Here is a 22,458-nt window from a genome sequence, read left to right as displayed (position 1 = left end):
CTTTGTATAAGATTTTCTCTATTAACTGTTCTCTCCAAAGTCTTATTATGAAAAAATGGAAAAAATGTTTTGTGTGATAATATACGTATAACCCAGATTGAATTGCTTGCCAGCTTTGGGATGGGAGAGGGAGACAATTTGGATTCTATAATTTTGGAAAATTATGTGAAAATTTATTATTACATGTAATCATTAAATAACAAACAAACAAACAAAAAAATAGTCGTGTCAATGAGAGGTCAAGGGCTATTCCAATGATGGGCAGTTGGGATTTGAACCCAAGTCCTCTGACTTGAACCAGGGTTCTTCCCATTGTTGGGTGGTTGGACTGAAGGCTCCAAAGTTCTAGAGGTCACTACTTTAACAGAACTTTGTACTTTTACCCTTTTTGGCACAGATTCCTTTCTGCATGCTAATGAACTCCACCTTCAGTGTTCTGGAAGATACTTGTGAGAATAAGACCATCACTGTGTCTCTACAAGTAAGAGTTCATTCAGAGGAGTCAGTAGTATGGGAGTTCATTGAAACCCGGACAAAGAAACTCAGTAATGGCTGGCTAGAGCTGAAACTAATGTGGGGCAAAGAAGACTTTGCTCCAGGGTTGGAAATTTAGAGTGCAAAAATTTAACATGTACTCTACTTCATCAAAGTAGTTGGAGGTGAGGTGAGGTGATACTCTGGGAATTTTCCAGAGGAATAGGGGAAGAGGACTTTCAGAGTTCAAAATTTACAGGAAAGGTGGACTACAGTTTCCACAACCTGCAGAAATCCGCAACCTCTCCCATGTAGACCCCTCTCCAATCATCTCAAATGCTTCAGATTTGATTCCTCGGTGTTCCTTCCCTTTCCTTACTTCCTTGTCAGGTGGACCAACCTCTTTCCTTCACTCCCTACATAAGCAGCATTTTTCCATCCCAGCAAAGGCAAGTGTTGGAGGGAGCAGAAATATCATGCAATGCCCAAAATCCATGGGTTAGACTAAATGACTTCTGATATCTCTTCCAACTCTGAGATCCTATTCCCTAAGTCATTAGTAATGAATTCCATTCCCTACCCCCATCCCAACTGAATTTGTCTTAATTATCATTTAAACATTTGTATGGTTCTTTTGTTTACATTTTCAAATAAATCCACCCCTCCTTTGCTGTCTAACAAATAATCCTTTATAATACAGAATGAAAAAGAAAAGGGTGAGGGAAGCAATTCAGCATTAACCCTATCTGACAGTATATGAAATATTCCACACCCAGAGTCCCCTGCTTCTACAAAGTCTTCTCTGAGTCTCAAAGTTTGGTTATTATATTAGTGAAAGTTGATCATGATTAACCTTTGGGATGACAATGAAGGCAGAGGAAAGCAGCAGGAGGAGGAATCCCTGGGTCCCTATCTCCCATTTTTGTGGCTAAGTTTAGATGTCACTGAGTGGAATCTTGTACACTCTTGGCTCTTTTACTGCATAAAGATCAGTAAGTGTGAATTGAGAAAGGTCTTCTCTTCTGTCAGAAAGCTGCTGGAAACTTTTCGTCTGTCCTCAAAGAGACATCCACTTGGCGCAAACTGAGCCAGGAGGAGACCTCAACCGTGGCAACAGTTTTTCTGGACAGTGTGGAGAGTGCTACACTGGCAGCTTTGGTCAGTCCCTCTGGAAAAATGAATCAGACAGTGACTACCAAATATCTAGGTAAGCAACACTACCATTGACAAGTTGAAACCTACTTCCTTTTTTCCTTCTTTCTTTCCTCCCTCCCTCCCTCCCTCTTTCCTTCCTTCTCTCTCTCTCTCTCTCTCCTCATATATTCATTCTATAAGCACATGCAGAACCTTGTGCTAGCCTCTGCAGAAAAATGCAAAGTTTATAGAAAACAGTGTTCTTGTTCTTCTCAAGCTCATTAGTGAATGAGTTGTAAACTTAGATAGACTACAGTACAAAATAATACAAAAGGGCAACAGAGATAAAAAAATCTAATGTTATTATATCTAGGTACAGTGTTTTTGTTTTAGATCCAGCTTCTTCCCACTATGCTGCCTCCTCAAAGGTCATTCCCTAAAGTTTGAAAGTCTTCTGTAGCCTCCCTCTTCTATCCTCTGCCCTCATGTCTCTGCTGTCTTGGACTCTTCCCTTGAATTCAAAAATTCAATGCCTCTGAAATTCATTCTCAGACATAAGCTGACCCTTCAATGTCCTCCTTTTACTGAAAATATGAGTCATAAGATTATAGATTTTAGAGCTGTAAAGACCTTTAAAGGCCATCTAATCAAAATCACCTCATTTTATAAAGATGGAAATTGAGGGACAGAGAGATTAAATGGCTTCTCCAAGATCACACACACCTTGCCAAGGTCACACTGGCAAGACTAGGATTTTAACCCAGGTTCTTCTGACTCCAAATCTTGAGCTATATCCACTATACAATAGTATGTCTCTTTCTGAGAACTGCAGAAACAATTCTTCGGAGCATTCAGACAACTGCATCACTGGGAGGTATTATCCAACTTTAGCTCTTCCCTCTCTTTCTAGAGATTAGGAGCAAAGTCATCCAAGAAGACTTCCTGGTGGAAAATGTAGCCTTGACCTTTTCAGTCAAAGGAGATTCAATGAAGATTGAGTCCAGCACCATAAAGGAATCTGTATCCTCAGGCACATTATCAGGTAGGTCAAGTCTTTGGGGGACTCAAAGAAGGGGTTTGAGATAGCCTAAAGGAGATAAAATAGTAAGAAGACCATTTTATCCTCACATTTTGATTCAACTAATGTGTGTCATCCCCTCAGCACCTAATTCCAGACAGGAGAGGGAGGAAGCACTCCCACTGGCTGCTGGACAGAGGGACAGGTGAAGTGAGGAATGTCCTCAGGTACATGGAAAAGGGAGGGAACAGCTCCACCCCAAGTTCCTCTGGTTTTCTAGTAACTAACTTTGGCGGGTGACTAAAGAGAGCCCACAGAGAGGGGTCTGTGTGCCCTGTTTGGCATGTGTGCCATAAGTTTGCTATTATGGTCCTAGTTTATTCCTTTATTTCAGTGATGAGACTTGGCAATAAGAATCCTACTAGTGGGGGCAGCTAAGTGGCTCAGTGGATTAAGAGTCAGGCCCAGAGATGGGAGGTCCTGGGTTCAACTCTGATCTCAGAGACTTCCTAGTTGTGTGACTCTGAACAAGTCACTTCATTCCCACTGCCTAGCTCTTACCATTCTTCTGCCTTGGAACCAATACAAAGGATGATTCCAAGACCAAAAGTAAGGGTTTAAAAAAAAAGAATGCTACTAATAACTGTCCTTCATAGAAGGACCAAGAGGTTTTCTAAGCATTTTACATTATATCATTTGATCTATACAACAATCCAGTGAGATAAGAGCTATAAACATTATTGCTATTTTTTTATGTAATAAGAGGATTGGTCAAAGAGGGCCCAATCCACAGAATATGCATAATTCCATGTCAATTAGCCAGTGAGTAACAAGTCTTTGGAATATGTTCAGCATCCATGAAGCCTGGCTAATGAGAGCTTAGAGAGCATGCAAATTATCCAAGTGAATTGGCCTTAGGAATGAGACAAGCCCCAATGAGCTACATAAGGGACTAGTCTTTTAATTATTTTTTCCTATTTTTGAATTTTTAATTTAATTTAATTTTTTATCACTATATTATTCATTTGTATAAGTGAACAATCTATAAAACCAAAACCCCCTAACATATATCCAAATAAACAACTGATAAATCATATGTTTTCATCTGCAGTTCTACTCCAACAGTTCTTTCTCTGGAGGTGAATAGCACTCTTTTTCATAAGTCCCTCAGAATTGTCCTGAATCAATGTATTGCTATTAATAGCAAAGTCTATCACATTTGATGGTTCCACAATATTGCAGTTGCTGTGTGTAATGTTCTCCTGGTTCTGCTCATTTCACTCTGCATCAGTTCATTTAGATCTTTCCAGCACTTTCTGAAATCATTCTGTTCATCGTTCCTTATAGCATAATAGTATTCTATCACTATCATATAGCACAATTTGTTCAGCCATTCCCCAAATGAGAGACATCCCTTTATTTTCTTTCTTTCTTTCTTTCTTTCTTTCTTTCTTTCTTTCTTTCTTTCTTTCTTTCTTTCTTTCTTTTTTTTTTTTACCCTTGCACTTCGGTGTATTGTCTCATAGGTGGAAGAGTGGTAAGGGTAGGCAATGGGGGTCAAGTGACTTGCCCAGGGTCACACAGCCGGGAAGTGGCTGAGGCCGGGTTTGAACCTAGGACCTCCTGTCTCTAGGCCTGACTCTCACTCCACTGAGCTACCCAGCTGCCCCCTCTTTCTTTTTTTTAAACCCTTAACTTCTGTGTATTGACTCTTAGGTGGAAGAGTGGTAAGGGTGAGCAATGGGAGTCAAGTGACTTGCCCCGGGTCACACAGCTGGGAAGTGTCTGAGGCTGGATTTGAACCTAGGACCTCCCGTCTCTAGGCCTGACTCTCAATCTACTGAGCTACCCAGCTGCCCCTATTCCTTTAGTTTCTAATCCTTTGCCACCACAAAAAGAGCAGCTATAAATATTTTTTGTACAAACAGGTCTTTGCCACTTTTTTTTTTGCAAAACTCTTTTCTCGTTATCTCTTTTTTATTGTTTGTTTATAAGGTATGGCTCTCAGTAGAGGGGAAGGCAAAGAGTTATATTTAGAAATGAAAGTAATATAAAACCAGAAGATTTTATACATAATATGTATTATATATGCCCCTGGAGTTTTTTGGGGGGAGGGGTTCATTGATGGCTTATATTTTATATTTTTGTAAATGTTCATCCATTTCACCTAGATTATCAGATTTATTGTCATATAATTGGGTAAAATGACTCCTAATAATTGCTTAGTTTCTTCTTCATTAGAAGTTAAATTGTTCTTTTCATTTTTTATACTGATAATTTGTTTCTCTTCTTTTTTTTAATCAAATTTACCAGTGCTCCCTCTATTTTAGTTGCCTTTTTCATAGAACCAGCTCCTAGTCTGATTTACTATTTCAATAGTTTTTTTCATTTCAATTTTATTAATTTCTTCTTTGATTTTTAGGGCTTACAATTTTAGTCCTTAATTGGGGATTTTTAGTTTGTTCTTTTTCTAGTTTTTTTTAGTTGCATGCCCAATTCATCAATCTGCCTTTTCTCTTTTATTGATATAAGCACTGAGGGATATAAATTTTCCCCTGAGTACTGCTTTGGCTATATCCCATAAATTTTGATATATTGTCTCCTTATTGTCATTCTGTTCAATGAAATCCGTGATTATTTCTATGATTTGTTCTTTGATCCATCTGTTTTGAGGAATTTGATTGTTTAGTTTCTAATTAATTTCTAATTAATCTTATATATTATGATTTTATGGCAACTTTCATTTATTATTTCTGCTTTTCTGTATTTGGTTATGAAGTTTTTATGCCCTAGTACATGGTCAGTTTTTGTATATGGACCATGTGCTGCTGAAAATAAGGTATATTCCTTTTTATCCTTCTTCAATATTCTCCAGATATCTATTACATCTAACTTTTCTAAAATTTCACTCACTTCCTTTACTTCTTTCTCATTTATTTTTTTGGTTAGACGTCTCTAGTTCTGATAGAAGGTTAAGGTCCCCCACTAATATAGCTTTATTATCTATTTCCTCCTTAAATTCCTTTAGTTTCTCCTTTAAAAATCTGGATGCTATCCCATTTGGTGCATATATGTTAAGTACTGATATTGTTTCATTGTCTATACTGCCTTTTATCAAGATGAAATTACCTTCCTTATCTCTTTTAATCAGATCTATTTTTACTTTAGCTTTGTCTAAGATCATGATTGCTGCTCCTGCTTTTTTTTTGCCTCAATTGAAGCCCAATAGATCCCAATCCAGCTTCTTACTTTTACTCTGTGTGTGTCTTCCTGCCCCAAATGTATTTCTTGTAAACAGCATATGTTAGGATTCTGATTTTTGAGTTCATCCCATTTATGTTCATAGTTATAATTACCACTTGTGAATTCTCCTCCATCTTGATTTCCTCTTTTATTCCTGTTCTTTCTCCTTCACACCAGTGTTTTGCTTTTAATCACTCCCCCCCATATCCCATCCCTTATATTACTCCCCTTCTCACCACCATCCTTCTTATTCCCCTCCTACTTCTCTATAGGGTCTTTTAATCAAGCTGTCCCCAACTTCTCCCTCCCTTATATTACTCCTATCTATACCGCCCCCTTTCATATTCCTTTCCACTTCTTTATAGGGTACAATAGGACTCTGTACCCCAATTAATCTGGCTGTTCTTCCCTCTCTTAGCCAATTCCAGTAAGAGTAAAGTTTAAGTATTACCTGTCACCACCCTCATTCTCTCCTCTACTGTAATACTTTTTTCCCACCTACCTCTCTTTATGTGATATAGTTTACCCAATTTTATTTTTTACTTCCCATTTCTCTTAGTGCAGTTCACTTTTTTACCCTTGGATTTTTAAAAACATATCATCCTAAATAGCTTACTACTATACCCTCTGTCTATGTGTACTTCTAACTACTATGATAATGATCTCAATTTTTAAGAGTTAAATATATCCTTGTTCCATATAGGCATATAAATAATTTGACCTTATTGAAGCCCTTAAATTTTATACTCTTCTTGAATTTTGTATTTAGACATCAAGTTTTCTGTTTGAGTCTGGTCTTTTCTTCAGGAATGCTTGGAAATGTTCTATTTTATTAAATGACCATATTTTCCCCTGAAAGAATATAGTCAGTTTTGATGGGTAGGTGATTCTTGGTTGTAAAACCAGCTCCCTTGCCTTCTGGAATATCATCTTCCAAGTCTTCTGGTCCTTCAATATGGAATCTGCCAGATCCTGTGTAATCCTGACTAGGGATCCAAGAAGGTATGGAAGGATTTTCAGAGTGGTTTCAGCTTTTGCTGCTACTAAGCTGCCATCTTGGCTCTGCCCCCAATTAGTCTTTTATTGTTCAGTTGTTTTCAATTGTGTCTGATTCTTTCTGATCCTATTTGGGGTTTTCTTAGCAAAGATACTGGAGGGATTTACCACTTCCTTCTCCAACTCATTTTACTGATTAGGAAACTAAGGCAAACAAGATTAAGTGACTTGCCCAGGGTCGCACAGCCAGATCTGAACTCAAGAAGATGAGCGTCTTCCTAACTCCAGGCCTAGCATTGACAAGTCTTTAGAGCATGCATAATAATCCATCTGAATTAACAACAAGCAGAGGATACTTACCATGTTCTAGGGTTTGGACCCTCATTAACCAGTTCTCCTCTCCTGTTACTAACAGATAATGAAATAGGTCCAGGGAAGTGGTTTGCTTAGGGTCTCACATTTAATAAATGACTTAACCAAAAGTAGAGCCTCAGTCATCCTGTCTCTAAGTCTTCTGGCTCTAGTCAGTGTCACATTGTCTCTGAATGGTGGTCATCTTTAAAGAATCACACAGAAAAAATGTAGAACTGGGCAAATTCTGGTGCTCCTGAACCTAAGGTCAATGTTCTATGACATTTTAATTTATTTTTGTGAGTGTGGATTGAAGTCCTGGAGATCACAATTTGTTACCTGATCATCCTAGCTTTAATTTCTAGGGTTCATAACAGAACATAACATATGGTCTTAAAAAACTCCCAACAACCCTTACCTTCTAAGTATTGACTCTAAGACAGAAGAGCAGTAATGGGCTTGGCAATTGAAATTAAGTGACTAGCCCATGGTCACACAACTAAGAAATATCTAAGGCCAGATTTGAACCTAGGACTTCCTGTTTCCAGGCCTGACACTTTATCCACTGAATCACCAAGTAGCCCCCATAACACATTGTCTTCCATTTGAATCTCACATGAATTCCAGAAAAGAATTAGTGCAAATTTCGTTATCCCTGTTTGGCAGATGGAGATCAGGGAGATGAAAGAACTGCCTCTGAGTCAGGCTAAATCAGTATGTGTTCCTGATCCCAGAGCTTGTGCTTTTCCCAAAATACTACCTTCTTTGAGACCAAGGATACCAGTCCCTCCTGGTCAAAGCAAAGTATCTCTGCTCCCACAGACTGATAGAATCCTGGAGATCTGGTATGGCCAATAGCACTGCAGAGGTGGTTTTAGTGGTTGAGATGAATGTGTGTGTTGGGAGAACATTGTCCAGAGCCAGGTTGAAGGTACAATTAAATATGCAAACAGGAGTAGTATCTAAACCAATGTATTCTATATGATGGCTAGGAACATGGGACTAAACTCCCTTAGGCCATTCTGATGGTGGTTAACAGTGGTGGTCAGGGCAGATTTTCCAAGATACTATCAGAATCCACCCATGAATGGAAAAGGAAGGCAAGCACCATAAAATTAGGGTGATATTAGTGGCTTTATCATCTCATCAGTCTTTTTAGGACAGATTAGAAAAGCAAATGAAGAAGGAAAACAGTGGGATGGAGGAGGAAGTAAGGAGAGTATTCCATTCAACTCCCCCCAAATTAAAACTAACAAAATGGTAATTTTATTAATATAACAAAATAAGTTTAATAAATAATAAATGTTTGGCTACTTATATTAATTAATGTTTATAGAATTTTAAAATAAATAATAAAATAATATTTTTAAAATTTTATTTCCATGTATCAGTCACTTTATAACATGGTAACTTCTCCCCCAAGTACCTAAGGGAGTATTTTTCCCAAACTGGCCTTAAACTTGTCATTCCATTTATTGTTTCCATGTGCCAGGTATGTGCTCCTTTTTTACCATTGCTTCTTCTTCACTGATTAGCTCCAGTGCCATCTTTGATGATAAGCCTTTTCTAATGCAGCTTTTGAGGCAGTTAAGTAATGCCATTATACATAGAGTGCTGGGCCTGGAGACAGGAAGGCCTGAGTTCAAATCTAAAATCAAACACATCCTATGTATGTGACCTGGGCATATATCACTTAATCTCTGTTTATCCAGTTTCCTCAACTCTAAAATGGGGAAATTAATAGCACCTACTTCCATGGTTATTGTGAAGATCAGTTGAGATAGTATTTGTAAAATGCTTGGCACACAGTAGGTGCTATATAAATGCTAGTTATTATTAGTTATATCCCTAGTTGTTATTGCTTCTCTCTCCTCCCTCCTCAAATGATCACGAATGTAATGATCTGTTTACTTATATTCCCTCAGTGAAATATGTTACTTTAATCAATCAATTAAGAAGGACTTACTAAGTTCTTACTATGTGTCTGAGACTGTATTACATCCTGGAGATACAAAGACTAGAGTGAAGTGGTCCCTGCCCTCAAAAAGCTTACTATTGTAATGGAGAAACAATAGGAATGTAAATAGTTACATTCAAAATGGATACAAAATAATTTTGGGAAAGAAAACTAGCAACCAAGGGGAACTAGGAAAGGTTTCATTTAAAGAAATAAGGGATTATAAGAGCTTCTTTGGACTATTTACTTTTGCCTCAGTAGTCCCAGTGCTTAGCCATATTCCCAGAAATCAGTGGAGCATAATAAATGCTTGTTGTTGGATTCTCACAAAAAAGTTCTTTTTTTTTTTTTTTTTTAACCCTTGTACTTCGGTGTATTGTCTCATAGGTGGAAGATTGGTAAGGGTGGGCAATGGGGGTCAAGTGACTTGCCCAGGGTCACACAGCTGGGAAGTGTCTGAGGCCGGGTTTGAACCTAGGACCTCCTGTCTCTAGGCCCGACTCTCACTCCACTGAGCTACCCAGCTGCCCCCAAAAAAGTTCTTTTTAAAAAATATATTTATTTATTTTAAAATATTTTCCCATGGTTACATGATTCATATTTTCTCCCTCCCCTCTTCCCTCCCCCCTCTCCCAGAGCTGATAAGCAATTCCACTGGTGATACATGGATTATCACTTGATACCTATTTCCATATTATTCATTTCTGTAATAGAGTAATCTTTTAAAACCCAAATCCCAAATCACATAACCATATAAACAAGTCTCAGAAAAAGTTCTGTGAAACCCCCTAACTGAATGGCTCTGGCCAAGAAGAAGCATTCTTTTCCACTTGGGGTATTTACTGTTGAACAGAAATGAGGCCCAAGGGGTATAACTTAAGCCATTTGGAACCAGCATTGTTCGTAGCATTTCCCAAGAGTCCTGTGGCCTTCCGAAGTTGCTTTCTTTGGCATAGTTGCAGTCATTGTAAATACTGTTTTTTCTTGGTTAGACTTTGTTCATAGCATTTCATATAAGATTTCCCATGTTTCTCTCAATCTACATACTCATCGTTCCTCGTGGCCCATTAATATTCCTTTATATTCGTAATCTACCATCATTCATTTGGTCACTCCTTGGCTCAAAGTCTGTTTATGGTTTTTTTTCTTTTACAGATGATGTTGTTATGCAGAGTCCTGATTAGGAATCATGGTTAACTGGGAAACTGAGGTGGGGCTGGCATCAGGAACAGTAGTTCTGGCTGGTCTTGGGAAAGAGTCTGACAGAGGATGCAATTATGTGTTATTAATATTTTTAATATGTATAAGTCCTTCCTTTCTGGCACTCAGAGAAGTATATTTCATAAAAAATATTTTAAAATTCTGAGATAATTCTCATCAAGAACCAACCAAGATTCATGAAATGCTGTCTGTGAAGTCTTTTTTTTAATTTAGAATATTTTTCCATGGTTACCTGATTTATGATTCCCTTTCCTCCTCCCCTCTGAAAGCTGACAAGTGTAAAGTCTTGATTAAAAAAGACAGTTATGGGGGCAGCTGAGTAGCTCAGTGGATTGAGAGCCAGACCTAGAGATGGAAGTTCCTAGGTTCAAATCCGGCCTTAGACACTTCCCAGCTGTGTGACCCTGGGCAGGTCACTTGACCCCCATTGCCCATCCTTACCACTCTGCCACCAAGGAGCCAATACACAGAAGGTAAGGGTTTAAAAAAAAAAAGACAGTTATGTGGCCCAAAACATTTCCCAGCTGGTGTGGTCCTGGGCAAGTCACTTAACTCCCATTGCCTAGCTCTTACTATTCTTCTGTCTTGGAACAAATACTGAATATTGATTTTAAGATGGAAGGTAAGGGCTTGAAAAAAGAAAAAAAACCAGATATATTGTAGGCTCTGCTCTTAAGGAGTTAACATATAACTGGGGCAGCTAGATGTTGCAATGGATAGAGTGCCAGGTTTGAAGTCTGGAAGACCTGAGTTAAAATCCAGCCTCAGACACTTCCTAGCTGTGGGACTCTGGTCAAATAATTTCATCTCTGTTTGTCTCAGTTTCCTTATCTGTAAAATGAGGATAATAGCCTAAACCTTCCAAATAAGAACATATTTGTAAAACACTTAGAACACGGTGTGTGGTACATTGTAAGCTCTATATAAATGTTATTATTGTTATGAATTGAGGAATTTCCTCATGGAATGTTGTTATCAACAGATGTCAAGGGAGTAGCTTTTGTATCTTTCCTGGGCATGGAGTCTGTTTTGAATGAAACCTTCTTCTACAATCCAGAGGCTAACTTGTTCAGAACTTCTCAGAAACTCTGGATAAATTCTCGAGTTGTAGGGGGGATCATCACTGGATCCAAGAAAGATAACTTGTCCAATCCAATCTTCTATACATTGGAGAACATCCAGGTAAGTGCAATGGTCTTCATCCTTGAACTGAACCTCTTGTGATCCCTCCTAAGTGTCCTTGATAAATCATTGTTAGGTTGTCTCTGTTCATTGGTCAGCCCGTAAATATGTACTGCATGACACCTTAGAGAGGTTACTAGGTGAGATCATTGGGGCTTTCCCCTAGGACATTACATCTGGAGGATGCTGATAACATATGTAATCCTTCAGCGTTTAGGAATAACAGAATTTAATAACTAGTTGAACTAGGAAGCTACTTGATGGTGGTCTGTGTTGAGTTCTTCTCTTGCCCTACTTTCTTCTGTTCTCCATATGCGATAACCTTGCCTCGGTACCCCAGGGTTTTTGTCTCCTCCTCAGATGTAGTGTCTTGTCTCCTGACTTACCTGAGGACACACTCTGTCCAAAGTATGGTTTGTGGTACTTGCCCCAGGTACAAAAATTCCTGGCCACACAAGCCCTGGATTCCATGACAGTTGACATTTCCCTCAGATACTACCAAGATTTTTAGTTTCCCTTCCAGTTTTAATGGTGTCAGGAGTTGTGTTGTATAGACAGACATCAGTACTTCAATTCTACCACATCTCTTGCCCCTCACACTCCAGTCACCTTTCATTATCATTCATAAGAACTATTTCTAGAGACTTTTTTTGCAAAGAGATTTATGTATAATAGTCCCATGAAGTATATGGGACATCGGTATCATTTCACAGATGAAAAGAGGGAGATTCATTGAAAGGAAACAGCTCAGCTATAGTCATAGCTCTCTGGTGACAGATTCAAGGTTCACACCCAGTTTTTCTGACTCAAAATCAGATTTCCTCCCTCTATATCATGCTACTTTTGACATTAACACTGATCACATCAAGGGTGAATTATGGGGGGGGTGTTGCACTAATGTTTTTGCAGCCAAAGAAGAGGTCGGACACAAGCATCTGCGTCTCCTGGGACCCAGAAATTAAGGGTGGACGGTGGACGCCCACAGGCTGTATGATGTTAGACTCCACTGAGACACATACCACGTGCAGTTGCAATCGCTTGGCTAACATGGCTATTATCATGGCATCTGGGAAGATCACGGTCAGTGGACAGGATGGTGGGATGGACTTAAGGGCTTCTTACCACAGAGAACTTATTTTTACTGATCAAAAAAGTCAACCAAGAATTTACAATGATTTACTCACTCATTAATTCATTTGACAAAATTGTATTAAACACCACCTGTAGAAAGGCAGATCACTGGGATGGGGACTTGGGGAGATGCATAAAGGTCCCTGCCCTCAAGAAGCTTCTAGTCTAAAAAGGCCTAAGGACCTAAGTACAGAAAAAACGATACACAAATTTGACTTGCTTCAAATTCTTAACTATATCAAAATCCCAGGTGAGATCTGAGAGGAGGGAGAAAGGTATCAATCTACCCAGGGGGAACCAGAGAAAGTTTCTGGGAGGAATTAGCAGTTGGTGGTCTTTACAGCATGAAAGGGTTAAAAAAAAAACAGATTAAAAATGTGTAAGGAAGGGGAAGCTGGGTAGCTCAGTGGAGTGAGAGTCAGGCCTAGAGACAGGAGGTCCTAGGTTCAAACCTGGCCTCAGCCACTTCCCAGCTGTGTGACCCTGGGCAAGTCACTTGACCCCCATTGCCCACCCTTACCACTCTCCCTACCACCTATGAGACAATACACCGAAGTACAAGGGTTTTAAAAAAAAAAAGGTGTAAGGAAGACATTCCAGAAAAAAGAACAATCAGAACCAAAGCAAGGACACTTGAAATTGTAGGTCATGATTTGAGGATAGAGAGTAAGCCAGTTTGAACAGACCATAGAGAGTATGGAAAGGAATAATGCAAGATAAGGTAGAGAAGGTAGAGGGACTTGAATGCCAGGCCAAAGAGTTTGCACTTCAATTGGTAGGCTATTAGAAGTCCTTAAACATTTTTTAGGAGGGGAATGAAATAGCCAGCTCTGCACGTGAGTGCTTTAAAGGGGGGTTTGGAGAGCATGGAGAAGGGGAGACCTGTTAAGGAGTTTACTACAACACTCCAGGTGGGTGATAACAAAGACCAGGGTAGAGTGGTAGCAGTAAGAATTATGAAGGGTGCTTAAGTGGAGGAGAATAAACAGATGGTTGAGTAAAGGAATAACTGATTAGATGTGGGTGGGGTGACAGGGTCTGTAGGTGATACAAAAGAATCCTAAAACCAAGTCCTTATCTTCAAGGAGCTTATGATCTAATTGGAAAACACATTAAAAGTACACCAACAGAAAATGAATGACACATGGTCACAGGGGCCAAAGAGGACGGATGTTCCAGGCAAGTAGGTGGTACAGTGATGGAGCACTGGGCCTGGAGTCAGAGAGACCTGAGATCATATCTAGCCTTAGATACTTACTAGTTATGACTTTGGGCAAGTCACTTGACCTTCTTTACCTCAGTTCCTCTTTTGTAAAATGAACTGGAAAAGAAAATGGTAATCAATCCATTATCTTTGCTAAGAAAACCCCAAATGGGGTCACAGTCAGATACAACTAAAAGTGATGAAATGACAAAGGACAGATGTTCAAGGCTGTAGGAACTCAGAGGAAGGAGATTCTTTTGGGTTGGTGTGGTTTGCTGGGAGAGGTAAGCCTTGAAGAATGGATGAGATTCAGAGGGGGTAGAGATGAGAGGGGAATGGTATGAGAACGGGACAGAAAGAACACTGTCCTTTAGGAAAGTGACTTTCCAGGGTGATAAAGGGGGAAACTAGAGCTTCAATGGTGTATTCCCAATTTAGGGACTCTCATGTGATCTAGTTTCTCAGCTATTTGGTTTGGCACAGGAGGTCACTTTCCTAAGGACAGGGCTAGAGATAGACCATGGACTGAAGGCCCTTTTCCATAAGATGCCTATAAAGCTAGTGCTCAGCAGGTGACCTGCATGGATCAACTTCCTTTCAGATGGATTTTGCCTTGTCTCTGATAAGCCACGTGGGGATGATTCTCTCACTGCTGTGTCTTGCCATGGCCATCGTCACTTTTCTACTGTGCCGTTCCATCCAGAATCGCAACACCACCCTCCACCTGCACTTGTGTGTCTGCCTCTTCCTGGCCAAGCTCCTCTTCCTCATAGGAGCAGATAAGACAGAGAACAAGGTATGCCTTCTCATCTTGGGACAAATAGCCCTATAACCATCCTTTTGGTCTGCCCTCTCCCTGCTCCCCATTCTCTCATTATACACTCTTGTTACATAAGATCACAGGGAAATATAGAGACAGTATGATGCAATGGATGGAGCACTGGACTTGGAGTCAGAGGAACTGGATTCAAGTCTTACCTTAGACATTTACTAGCTTTGTGACCTTAAGCAAGTACTTAACCTCTAAGTGCCTCAGTTTCTTCATTTGCAAAATGAGGAGGTTGAAACTTGTTGGCCTCTAAAGGTCTCTTACATCCCTAAATCAATGATCCTATGAGACAATGAATCTCTTGGCATTGCATCATAGTGGTACAGCTGAGTGTGATAAAAAGATAGAAAACTTAAAGAAATCAGCTGAGACTTTTTCATGGCCAACATGGATTAACTCTGAGGGGTCAGGTAATCTGGGAGACTCCCCCTTTGTGTCTGTGCCTGGCTTTGTGTTCTCCAACTTCTGTGTGTCTGACAAAAGTCTGGATGTTTGGACTATGCTTTTTGAGCTTGTAGGCATAGCAGATATATTTGAAAAAGCCCTAGATATGATCTCCAAAGACCTGCATTTAAATTCTGACTCACTCATATACTCTTTCTATGACTGGGCCAGTCAGTCTGTCTGTCTTTCCAAGCCTCAGTTTCCTTATTTCTAAATCAAGGGATCCAAACTAGATAACTGCTAGAAGATATTTCTTCTGATTCTAAATGCTCTGACAAAAAAGTCCCACCAGAGCTATGATCCCATCTAGAACTACAGATTCTATAGCCCCATGATTCTATGGCAAGAGCTAGTGATGGGTTCAACTTGTGACAACATCTAAGTGGCTCCATCTTTTCTTAGGAGGTTCAGCTGTGTCAGGGGGACCTTGCCATCCTTCTGACCCAGCCCAGAAAAACTATTGGCCAGACATACCAAACCCAGAACATCCCTTTCCTAGCTCTCTGGCTACTAGAGGCACTTTGTCCTCAGGGTCACTTGTTTATTTGGCTGCACTAAGAAGTTCCAGACTGGGCATCTTCCAGTGTGACCCATTGGAGGCAGGGAAGGGCACCTTGCATGCAGAGGCCACAGGGAAGCTCCTTCCTCCTCTCTCTCCTTCCTGTGGTGCACCCAGGAGACGCTGAGATGATCTCCTTCCTTTGCAGACAGTGTGTGCGGTCATTGCTGGCCTGCTGCACTACCTCTTCCTGGCCTGCTTTGCCTGGATGCTGGTGGAGGCTATGATGCTCTTCCTAATGGTCAGGAACCTCAAGGTTGTGAACTACTTTAGTTCCCGCAATATCAAGATGCCCTATCTCTGTGCCTTTGGCTACGGTCTTCCAGGGCTGATTGTGGCTGTGGCTGCCGGGACCCAGTGGGAAGGCTACGGGATGCATAACCGGTGAGTGAGAGGAAGGACAGTGTGCTGTGGTGGGAGGAACCCTGGACCAGGGAGGCAGCAATCTGAGGTTCACATCTGGTCTCCATCGCTTACTCTTCCTGTGTGGTGAGACAATTCTTTCCAGTCTCTTGGCCACAGATTCCTCCTCAATTCTTAGGGTTGAACTAGCTTAGAGCTAAGCTCTGACATTATTATATTCAATGTTTTAACATCCTTTCCACCTTTGATATGGTATGTTCTAAGATCCTTTCCACCTCTATTATATGTTCTAAGATCCCTTCCACTTCTGTTGTATGTTCTAAGGTTCTTTCTACTTCTGATGTTATATGTTCTGAGGTCCTTTTCATCTCTGATATTGTATGTTCTAAGGCTTCTACCTCTGATGTATGCTCCAAGGTCCCTTCTTGTTCTGGCAGTATTGCTTGGGGTACCTGGCCTAGAACAGGGGAGGATTTAGTAGGAGACATGATATTTGGAGGGTTCTCATATGAAAGTGGGACTAGACTTATTCTGCTTGGCCCCAAGGGACAAAACTAGGAGAGAGGGAGGGGGAAGGCTACAGAGAGAAAGGATTAGACTAAAGGTTGAGGAAAAAGTCCTAACAACTAGAGCTGATCCTAAAAGGGGATGAGCTTTTTCTCCCAAAAGTCAGAGGACTTGGATAATGTCTTGTGAGCTATGTTAAAAGACAAAATTCTTGCTCAACCCTGAATTAGGTTGAATGCACTCTGAGATCACTGGGATTTTTTTTTAGTTCTATTATTTTATATCCTGAATCCCGCAGACTCTTCTAGTCCTAACAACCTATGTTGCTTTTTTTTTTTTTTTTTAACCCTTATCTTCCCTCTTGGAGTCAATACTGTGTATTGGCTCCAAGGCAGAAGAGTGGGAAGGGTAGGCAATGGGGGTCAAGTGACTTGCTCAGGGTCACACAGCTGGGAAGTGCCTGAGGCCAGATTTGAACCTAGGACCTCCCTTCTCCAGGCCTGGCTCTCAATCCCCTGAGCTACATAGCTGCCCCCCTAACAACCTATGTTATAAAATCTCTTTCTCCTTTGCCAGGAGTTTTAAACCTGAGGCCTGTGAACTTTTTTTTAAAATATATTTAACTTCCATCATAGAATCAATACTGTGTATTGGTTCTAAGGGTGAAGAGTAGTAAGAGCTAGGCAATGTGGGTTAAATGACTTGCCCAGGGTCACACAACTAGGAAGTGTTTGAGGTCAGCTTTGAATCCAAGACTTCCTGTCTTTAGGCCTGGCTCTCAATCCACTGAGTCACCTGACTGCCAGCCTTCCTGTGAATTTATTTTAAAAAATATTTTTATAAATATATTTCAATGAAATTAGTTCCTTGGTGATCTTATGTATTTTATTTTGCATGCTTACAGATATTATTAGGGCAGCTAAGTGGCACAGTACATAGAACCCCCAACCTGGAATTAGAAAGACTGGAGTTTACTAGCTGTGTAATCCTGGGCAAGTCACCTAATCCTGTTTGCCTCAGTTTCCCCATCTGTCAAATCAACTGGAAAAGGAAAGGGCAACCACTTACCAAGAAAAGTCACAAGGAGTTGGACACAACTGAAACAACTGAACAACAACCACAAAAAGGCATTACTCTTATAAGGGGCCCAAAGAACCTCTGATCTAATAATCCTCTTTCCACTTCCGAAATTCTCTGTTCAGAGATCCCTCCAGCTTGGACTTTCTCTATTCTTACGGCCCTTCCAGCTGTGACAGTCTGTGTTCAGTGTTCTAAGGGACTTTACAGTTGTGACATCTCATGAGACTCTCCTCAGACCCTGCTTCTCCAGATCAATTATTACCTAGAAAATACAACTGTTACTTCAAGGATGGGGCAGGCAGGACTGGATTGTTTCACTATCTGCTTCCCCTGACCCCAACCTCACCACTGACTCACTTGTAAATGCTGACTTTCATTTGTCTCTCCAAAGCTGCTGGCTGAACACAGACACAGGGTTCATCTGGAGTTTCCTGGGACCTGTTTGCATAATAATAATGGTATGTGAGTCCCTGGTCTTTCTGGGGAGGCTTGGAGAGCGGGGCAGGAATTCAGCCTGAGCCTTGGTGATCCATTTCAGCATGAGAGTTTGGGAGCTCACAGTATTCTAGACTTGACTGGGCTAGCCTTATGCATTGGGTGAGGGGTTGCGGAGGGGGTGGGTGAACCTGGCCAAATGGCATGATTCCAGGGGTCCCAAAATGGTGTCTCTTCCATTGTCTCCTGGTATCACATGGTTAGAAATTATTGTTATTTTTTATTCTTAAGACTGGATCTCCACCTCTCATCTTGGTTGGATGCTGATGAACAGGGGCTGCTGATGAACCAGTCCCCACTCTAATGGCATGGAGGCTTTGACCTGCTCTGTTTTCTGAGCTTGGCTGGTTTGCTCTCCCTCCCCATTCCCAAAGGTCTCTTCAAAACAATGCCAGTCTTAGAGGGGGCATCTGTTTGGCTGACCTCGAGCTCCATCTCTTACTTCAGCTCAGAGCTCCCGAGTTCAAGAGATCTGCCAGGTCTAGCCTTCGCTAGGTCACAGGGATTATGGGTATTGACCATTAGGACTGGCTAGTAGTTCATTCTATAAAGGATTTCAAGAAGACAAGAAAATTATCTTCAAGTATTTGGAGGGGAATCAAATGAAAAGGGGTTCATACTTATTTTGCTTGGCCTCAGAGAATAGAATTTGGAACAAAGGGGAGAAGTTGGCAGATTTATGCTCAATGTAAAGGAAAAAGCCTTTTTTTTTTTTTTTTTAAAAACCCTTACGTTCTGTCGTGGAATCAATACTGGATATTGGTTCCAAGGCAGAAGAGTAGTAAGGGCTAGGCATTGGGGGTTAAATGACTTGCCCAGGATCACACATCTAGGAAGTGTCTGAAGCCAGATTTGAACCCAGGACCTCCCTTCTCTGGTCCTGGCTCTCAATCCACTGAGCTACCCAGCTGCCCCCAGGAAAAAAAGATTTTCAAAATTAGAATTATCCCAAAGTGGAATGGGCTGCATTGGGACATAGATTTTCTCCTTACTAGGAGCGTTCAAAATAAGGATGAATGCATCAAATATATTGTAGAGGGATTTTTGTTCAGGTAGATTGAATTCATTCATTAATTTTTTTAAACCCTTACCTTCTGTCTTAGGATCAATACCAGACAGAAGAGAGACAAGAACTAAGCATTTGGGGTTAAGTGACTTGCCCAGGGTCATACTGCCAGGAAGTGTATGAGGGCAGGAAGACTAAATTTTGAGATCACCTTCTAATTCTCAGATTTTATAAGTGAGGTGATCAGATTTTTACCTGATGGCAAGTTTGGATGGGAGATGGACAGAGACCAGAAGACTCTGGATACCTACTGAGTAAGAGAGAGCATACTACTGAATGGGCAGTTGGGGAAGCAACAAAGGTCAAGGAATGTTGCTTATGAAAAAAAAATTTTTAATCTGTTTCTAACTTTGCCTTTGGATAGCCTGGGCAGTGGTGAACTTCAAGATGAAACTGATAATTTACTATTAGCTAGTTCTTCTGGCACTTAAGAACCATTGCATCTCTGATACTAGTCGTATGACCATGGGCAAGTCCCTCTTCCTCTCTGAGCCTCAGTTTCATCATCTGTAAGATGAGGAGAGTAAGACATACTATAAACTTCACAGGGCTATTGTGGAGGAAGTGCTCTATAAACCTATAAATGCAATACAAACAAATTATTATTAATTATTAAAGGATTATGTTTTATTATAGACCTATACCTCCTGGTGAATTGGGATAGTGAATGTGAGTACAGGATGTTTCTACTAAAATGAAATGACCAGGTCTGAAACTCATGGGAAGATGAGTATAAAAATGTTAGTGGACTAGTTTTTAAAAAAGAAACGAGTCCTGGGATAGTTAGAAAGCACAGTAGATAAAGCGCTGGGCCTGGAGTCAGGAGTACCTGGGTTCATATCTGACCTCAGACACTTCCTAGTTATGTGACCCTGGCTAAGTCACTTAACCCCCATTGCCTAGCTCTTACCCCTCTTTTGTCTTAGAACTGATACTAAGACAGAAGGGAAGGAAAGGGAAGGGAGGGAGGAAGGAAGAAAGGAAAGAAGGAATAAAAAAGTCCACAAAGGAGCCAGTGTCATTTCCAGAATGGTAGAGTAGAAAGAATTTGGCTCTGTCACCAGTGTGGCCTTGAGTGAATCAACTTTTTTTTCTGGGACTTCCTTATCTTTTATTTGTAAAATAAAGGAGGTTGAGCTAGAGCAGTGATGGCAAACCTTTTAGAAGGGTGGGTTATGTGGGAAATATCTTTAGACACATGTGAAGAGGGAGAGGGGAGCAGCCTGGTCCCATGTCCCTCTGGCTTTTTAGTAATGAACTCTGGTAAATTCTGTGCTGAAGCAACAGTATACATGCCAATATAGAGTGCCCCCCCTCTGGCATGTGTGCCATAGGTTCACCACTATGGGATTAGAGCAAGGGTTCTTCGCCTTTTTTATGTCACAGATGTTTTTAGCAATCCAATGAAGCCTCTGAATCCCATTTCAGGATCATGCTTTTGAATGTTTAAAATTAAAAGTGCAAGATTACAAAGAAAATTAAATACAGTTATCAAATGTTCTAAAAAAACCAAGTTCACAGATTCCAAGTCAAGAACCTCTGAATTAAAATTCCTTAGAGGCCAATTGTAGATGTCCATCTATGATCTTTTACAATTTTTCATGAGAGAGGCCAAAGGGAAACGGGAGTTCTCCAGGCCTCTCCTGTATCCCAGTCATAGTTCCAGGTCCATCTTCTCTGATCTGCTTGCAGATTAATTCAGTCCTCCTGACGTGGACCCTTTGGATCCTGAGAAAGAAGTTGTCTAGTGTTAATGCTGAAGTATCAACCCTCAAAGACAATAGGTGAGTTTAATTAGAGGCCCAGAAAACCAAGTTCTTCTGATGGAGGAGGAGACACCATGTGAACAAGGGCTAGAACAGGGGTGGGGTGGTGGAGGGAATCTTCCTTGATGTCAGAGAAGGCCTGGAAGGAACAATCTTGAATGAGTCAGTCCAGGGTCTACCCTTGAACATATGCTCTTTAAGTAGACTCCCTCTATCATATTCCATAGATGGTTGGAGTCACAAGATACTGTAAGTCTGAGTCTTTAATGCTGTCTGTTATAGATCATTGTAGAATGAACATGAGAAAAGGAATGTATGAAGTGTTTACTAAGTTCCAGGCACTGTGTTAGACATTGGGGATACAAGTATAAGTAAGGGAGACAGTTCTTGTCTGTAAGGACCAAATATTTTACTGGAGGAAGATAACAATAAAGGGGAACTAGAAATGAGGACAGAGGGGAAAATGAATGTGTGGCAACATGATTTGGAAATGTCTGTGGCTGTTTCCAGGCTAGATAAGGTGAAAGATGACTTCTCAAAGCCAAGGGAAGTACAAGCAACTGAGTCTGAGTTTCCATAAGAGAAAGATGAAGCTGATGATCAGAGGGCAGGCAGGATGGTTTGGAAATAGCCAGAAAGCATCATAATAGCCTGGTTCTGGGCAAAATAAGGTAACAGTTCATCTGCTCCTAGGGGCAGAGTTTAATTTCTCCTGAGAGGGTATAGCTGAGAGGAACAGGCTTTTCAATTATATACTAGATGCTGAAATAAACAGGAATCTGGTAAGGCATTAGAAAATTGCCATTTTATGGGTTTTCCAAATCCTTTTGTGGTGCTTTTTTTGGGTAACAATTATTAGCCCATATTTTAAATTTTTGTTCTTTTCTCTGAGCAAAGGGACCATTTTCGAATTTTGGAGGGAAAGTGCACAGGTGCTACTTGGGCCAATTATGCCCCCTTGAGTAGGCCCCAGAGATATTTCTGTTGCATTTGGTAGCCTGTGGTTGGAGGTTCCTCTTGCTCACTCTGTGTGTTTGGTCATTCTGTGCTTGAGACAGTCTTCTATCCCCCTGATTGAAGCTAAATATTGGTGCAAAAGCAGATGTATCCTGTCAGCTGAGCTCTTTGAACATACTCATAAGCTTGACAAATATGTAAATCAGGTATTGGCATTAGTCCCTCTAACGCTCAGCCATGGCCTGATAGTTCTCCAACACAACAACTTTTGCTCAATAAAAGAGAAAAAGAGCCTGGTTCCAATCTTTTGACTGTCTTTTCTTCTAGTAATACCCTCCCCATTTTATATTTGGGAAGCTGATTTTTTAAATTAAAGCCTATTTACATTTATTTTTAAACCTCTCCTTACTAGGTGCAGCTCTAGTGTTCTAACCTATTCTCAGATCCTATCTCTATCCTCCAACATGATAAACATTACATT

General features: G+C 40.6%; 1 protein-coding gene across 1 annotated transcript in view; it reads left to right on the top strand.

Annotated features, from left to right (window-relative positions):
- Window positions 1-22,458, top strand: part of ADGRE1 (adhesion G protein-coupled receptor E1) — a 45,271-nt gene that overhangs the window by 15,611 nt on the left and 7,202 nt on the right. The window contains exons 6-14 of the mRNA XM_044658457.1: window positions 398-481; window positions 1,504-1,681; window positions 2,519-2,650; window positions 11,377-11,576; window positions 12,486-12,656; window positions 14,513-14,707; window positions 15,892-16,127; window positions 18,085-18,151; window positions 20,947-21,038. Coding sequence (XP_044514392.1) covers window positions 398-481; window positions 1,504-1,681; window positions 2,519-2,650; window positions 11,377-11,576; window positions 12,486-12,656; window positions 14,513-14,707; window positions 15,892-16,127; window positions 18,085-18,151; window positions 20,947-21,038 — 1,355 coding nt within the window. The remainder of the gene's footprint in view (window positions 1-397; window positions 482-1,503; window positions 1,682-2,518; window positions 2,651-11,376; window positions 11,577-12,485; window positions 12,657-14,512; window positions 14,708-15,891; window positions 16,128-18,084; window positions 18,152-20,946; window positions 21,039-22,458) is intronic.

Source organism: Gracilinanus agilis, chromosome 1 (genome assembly GCF_016433145.1).
Source record: "Gracilinanus agilis isolate LMUSP501 chromosome 1, AgileGrace, whole genome shotgun sequence".
NCBI lineage: Eukaryota > Metazoa > Chordata > Mammalia > Didelphimorphia > Didelphidae > Gracilinanus > Gracilinanus agilis.
This window is presented reverse-complemented; position numbering and strand designations above follow the sequence as displayed.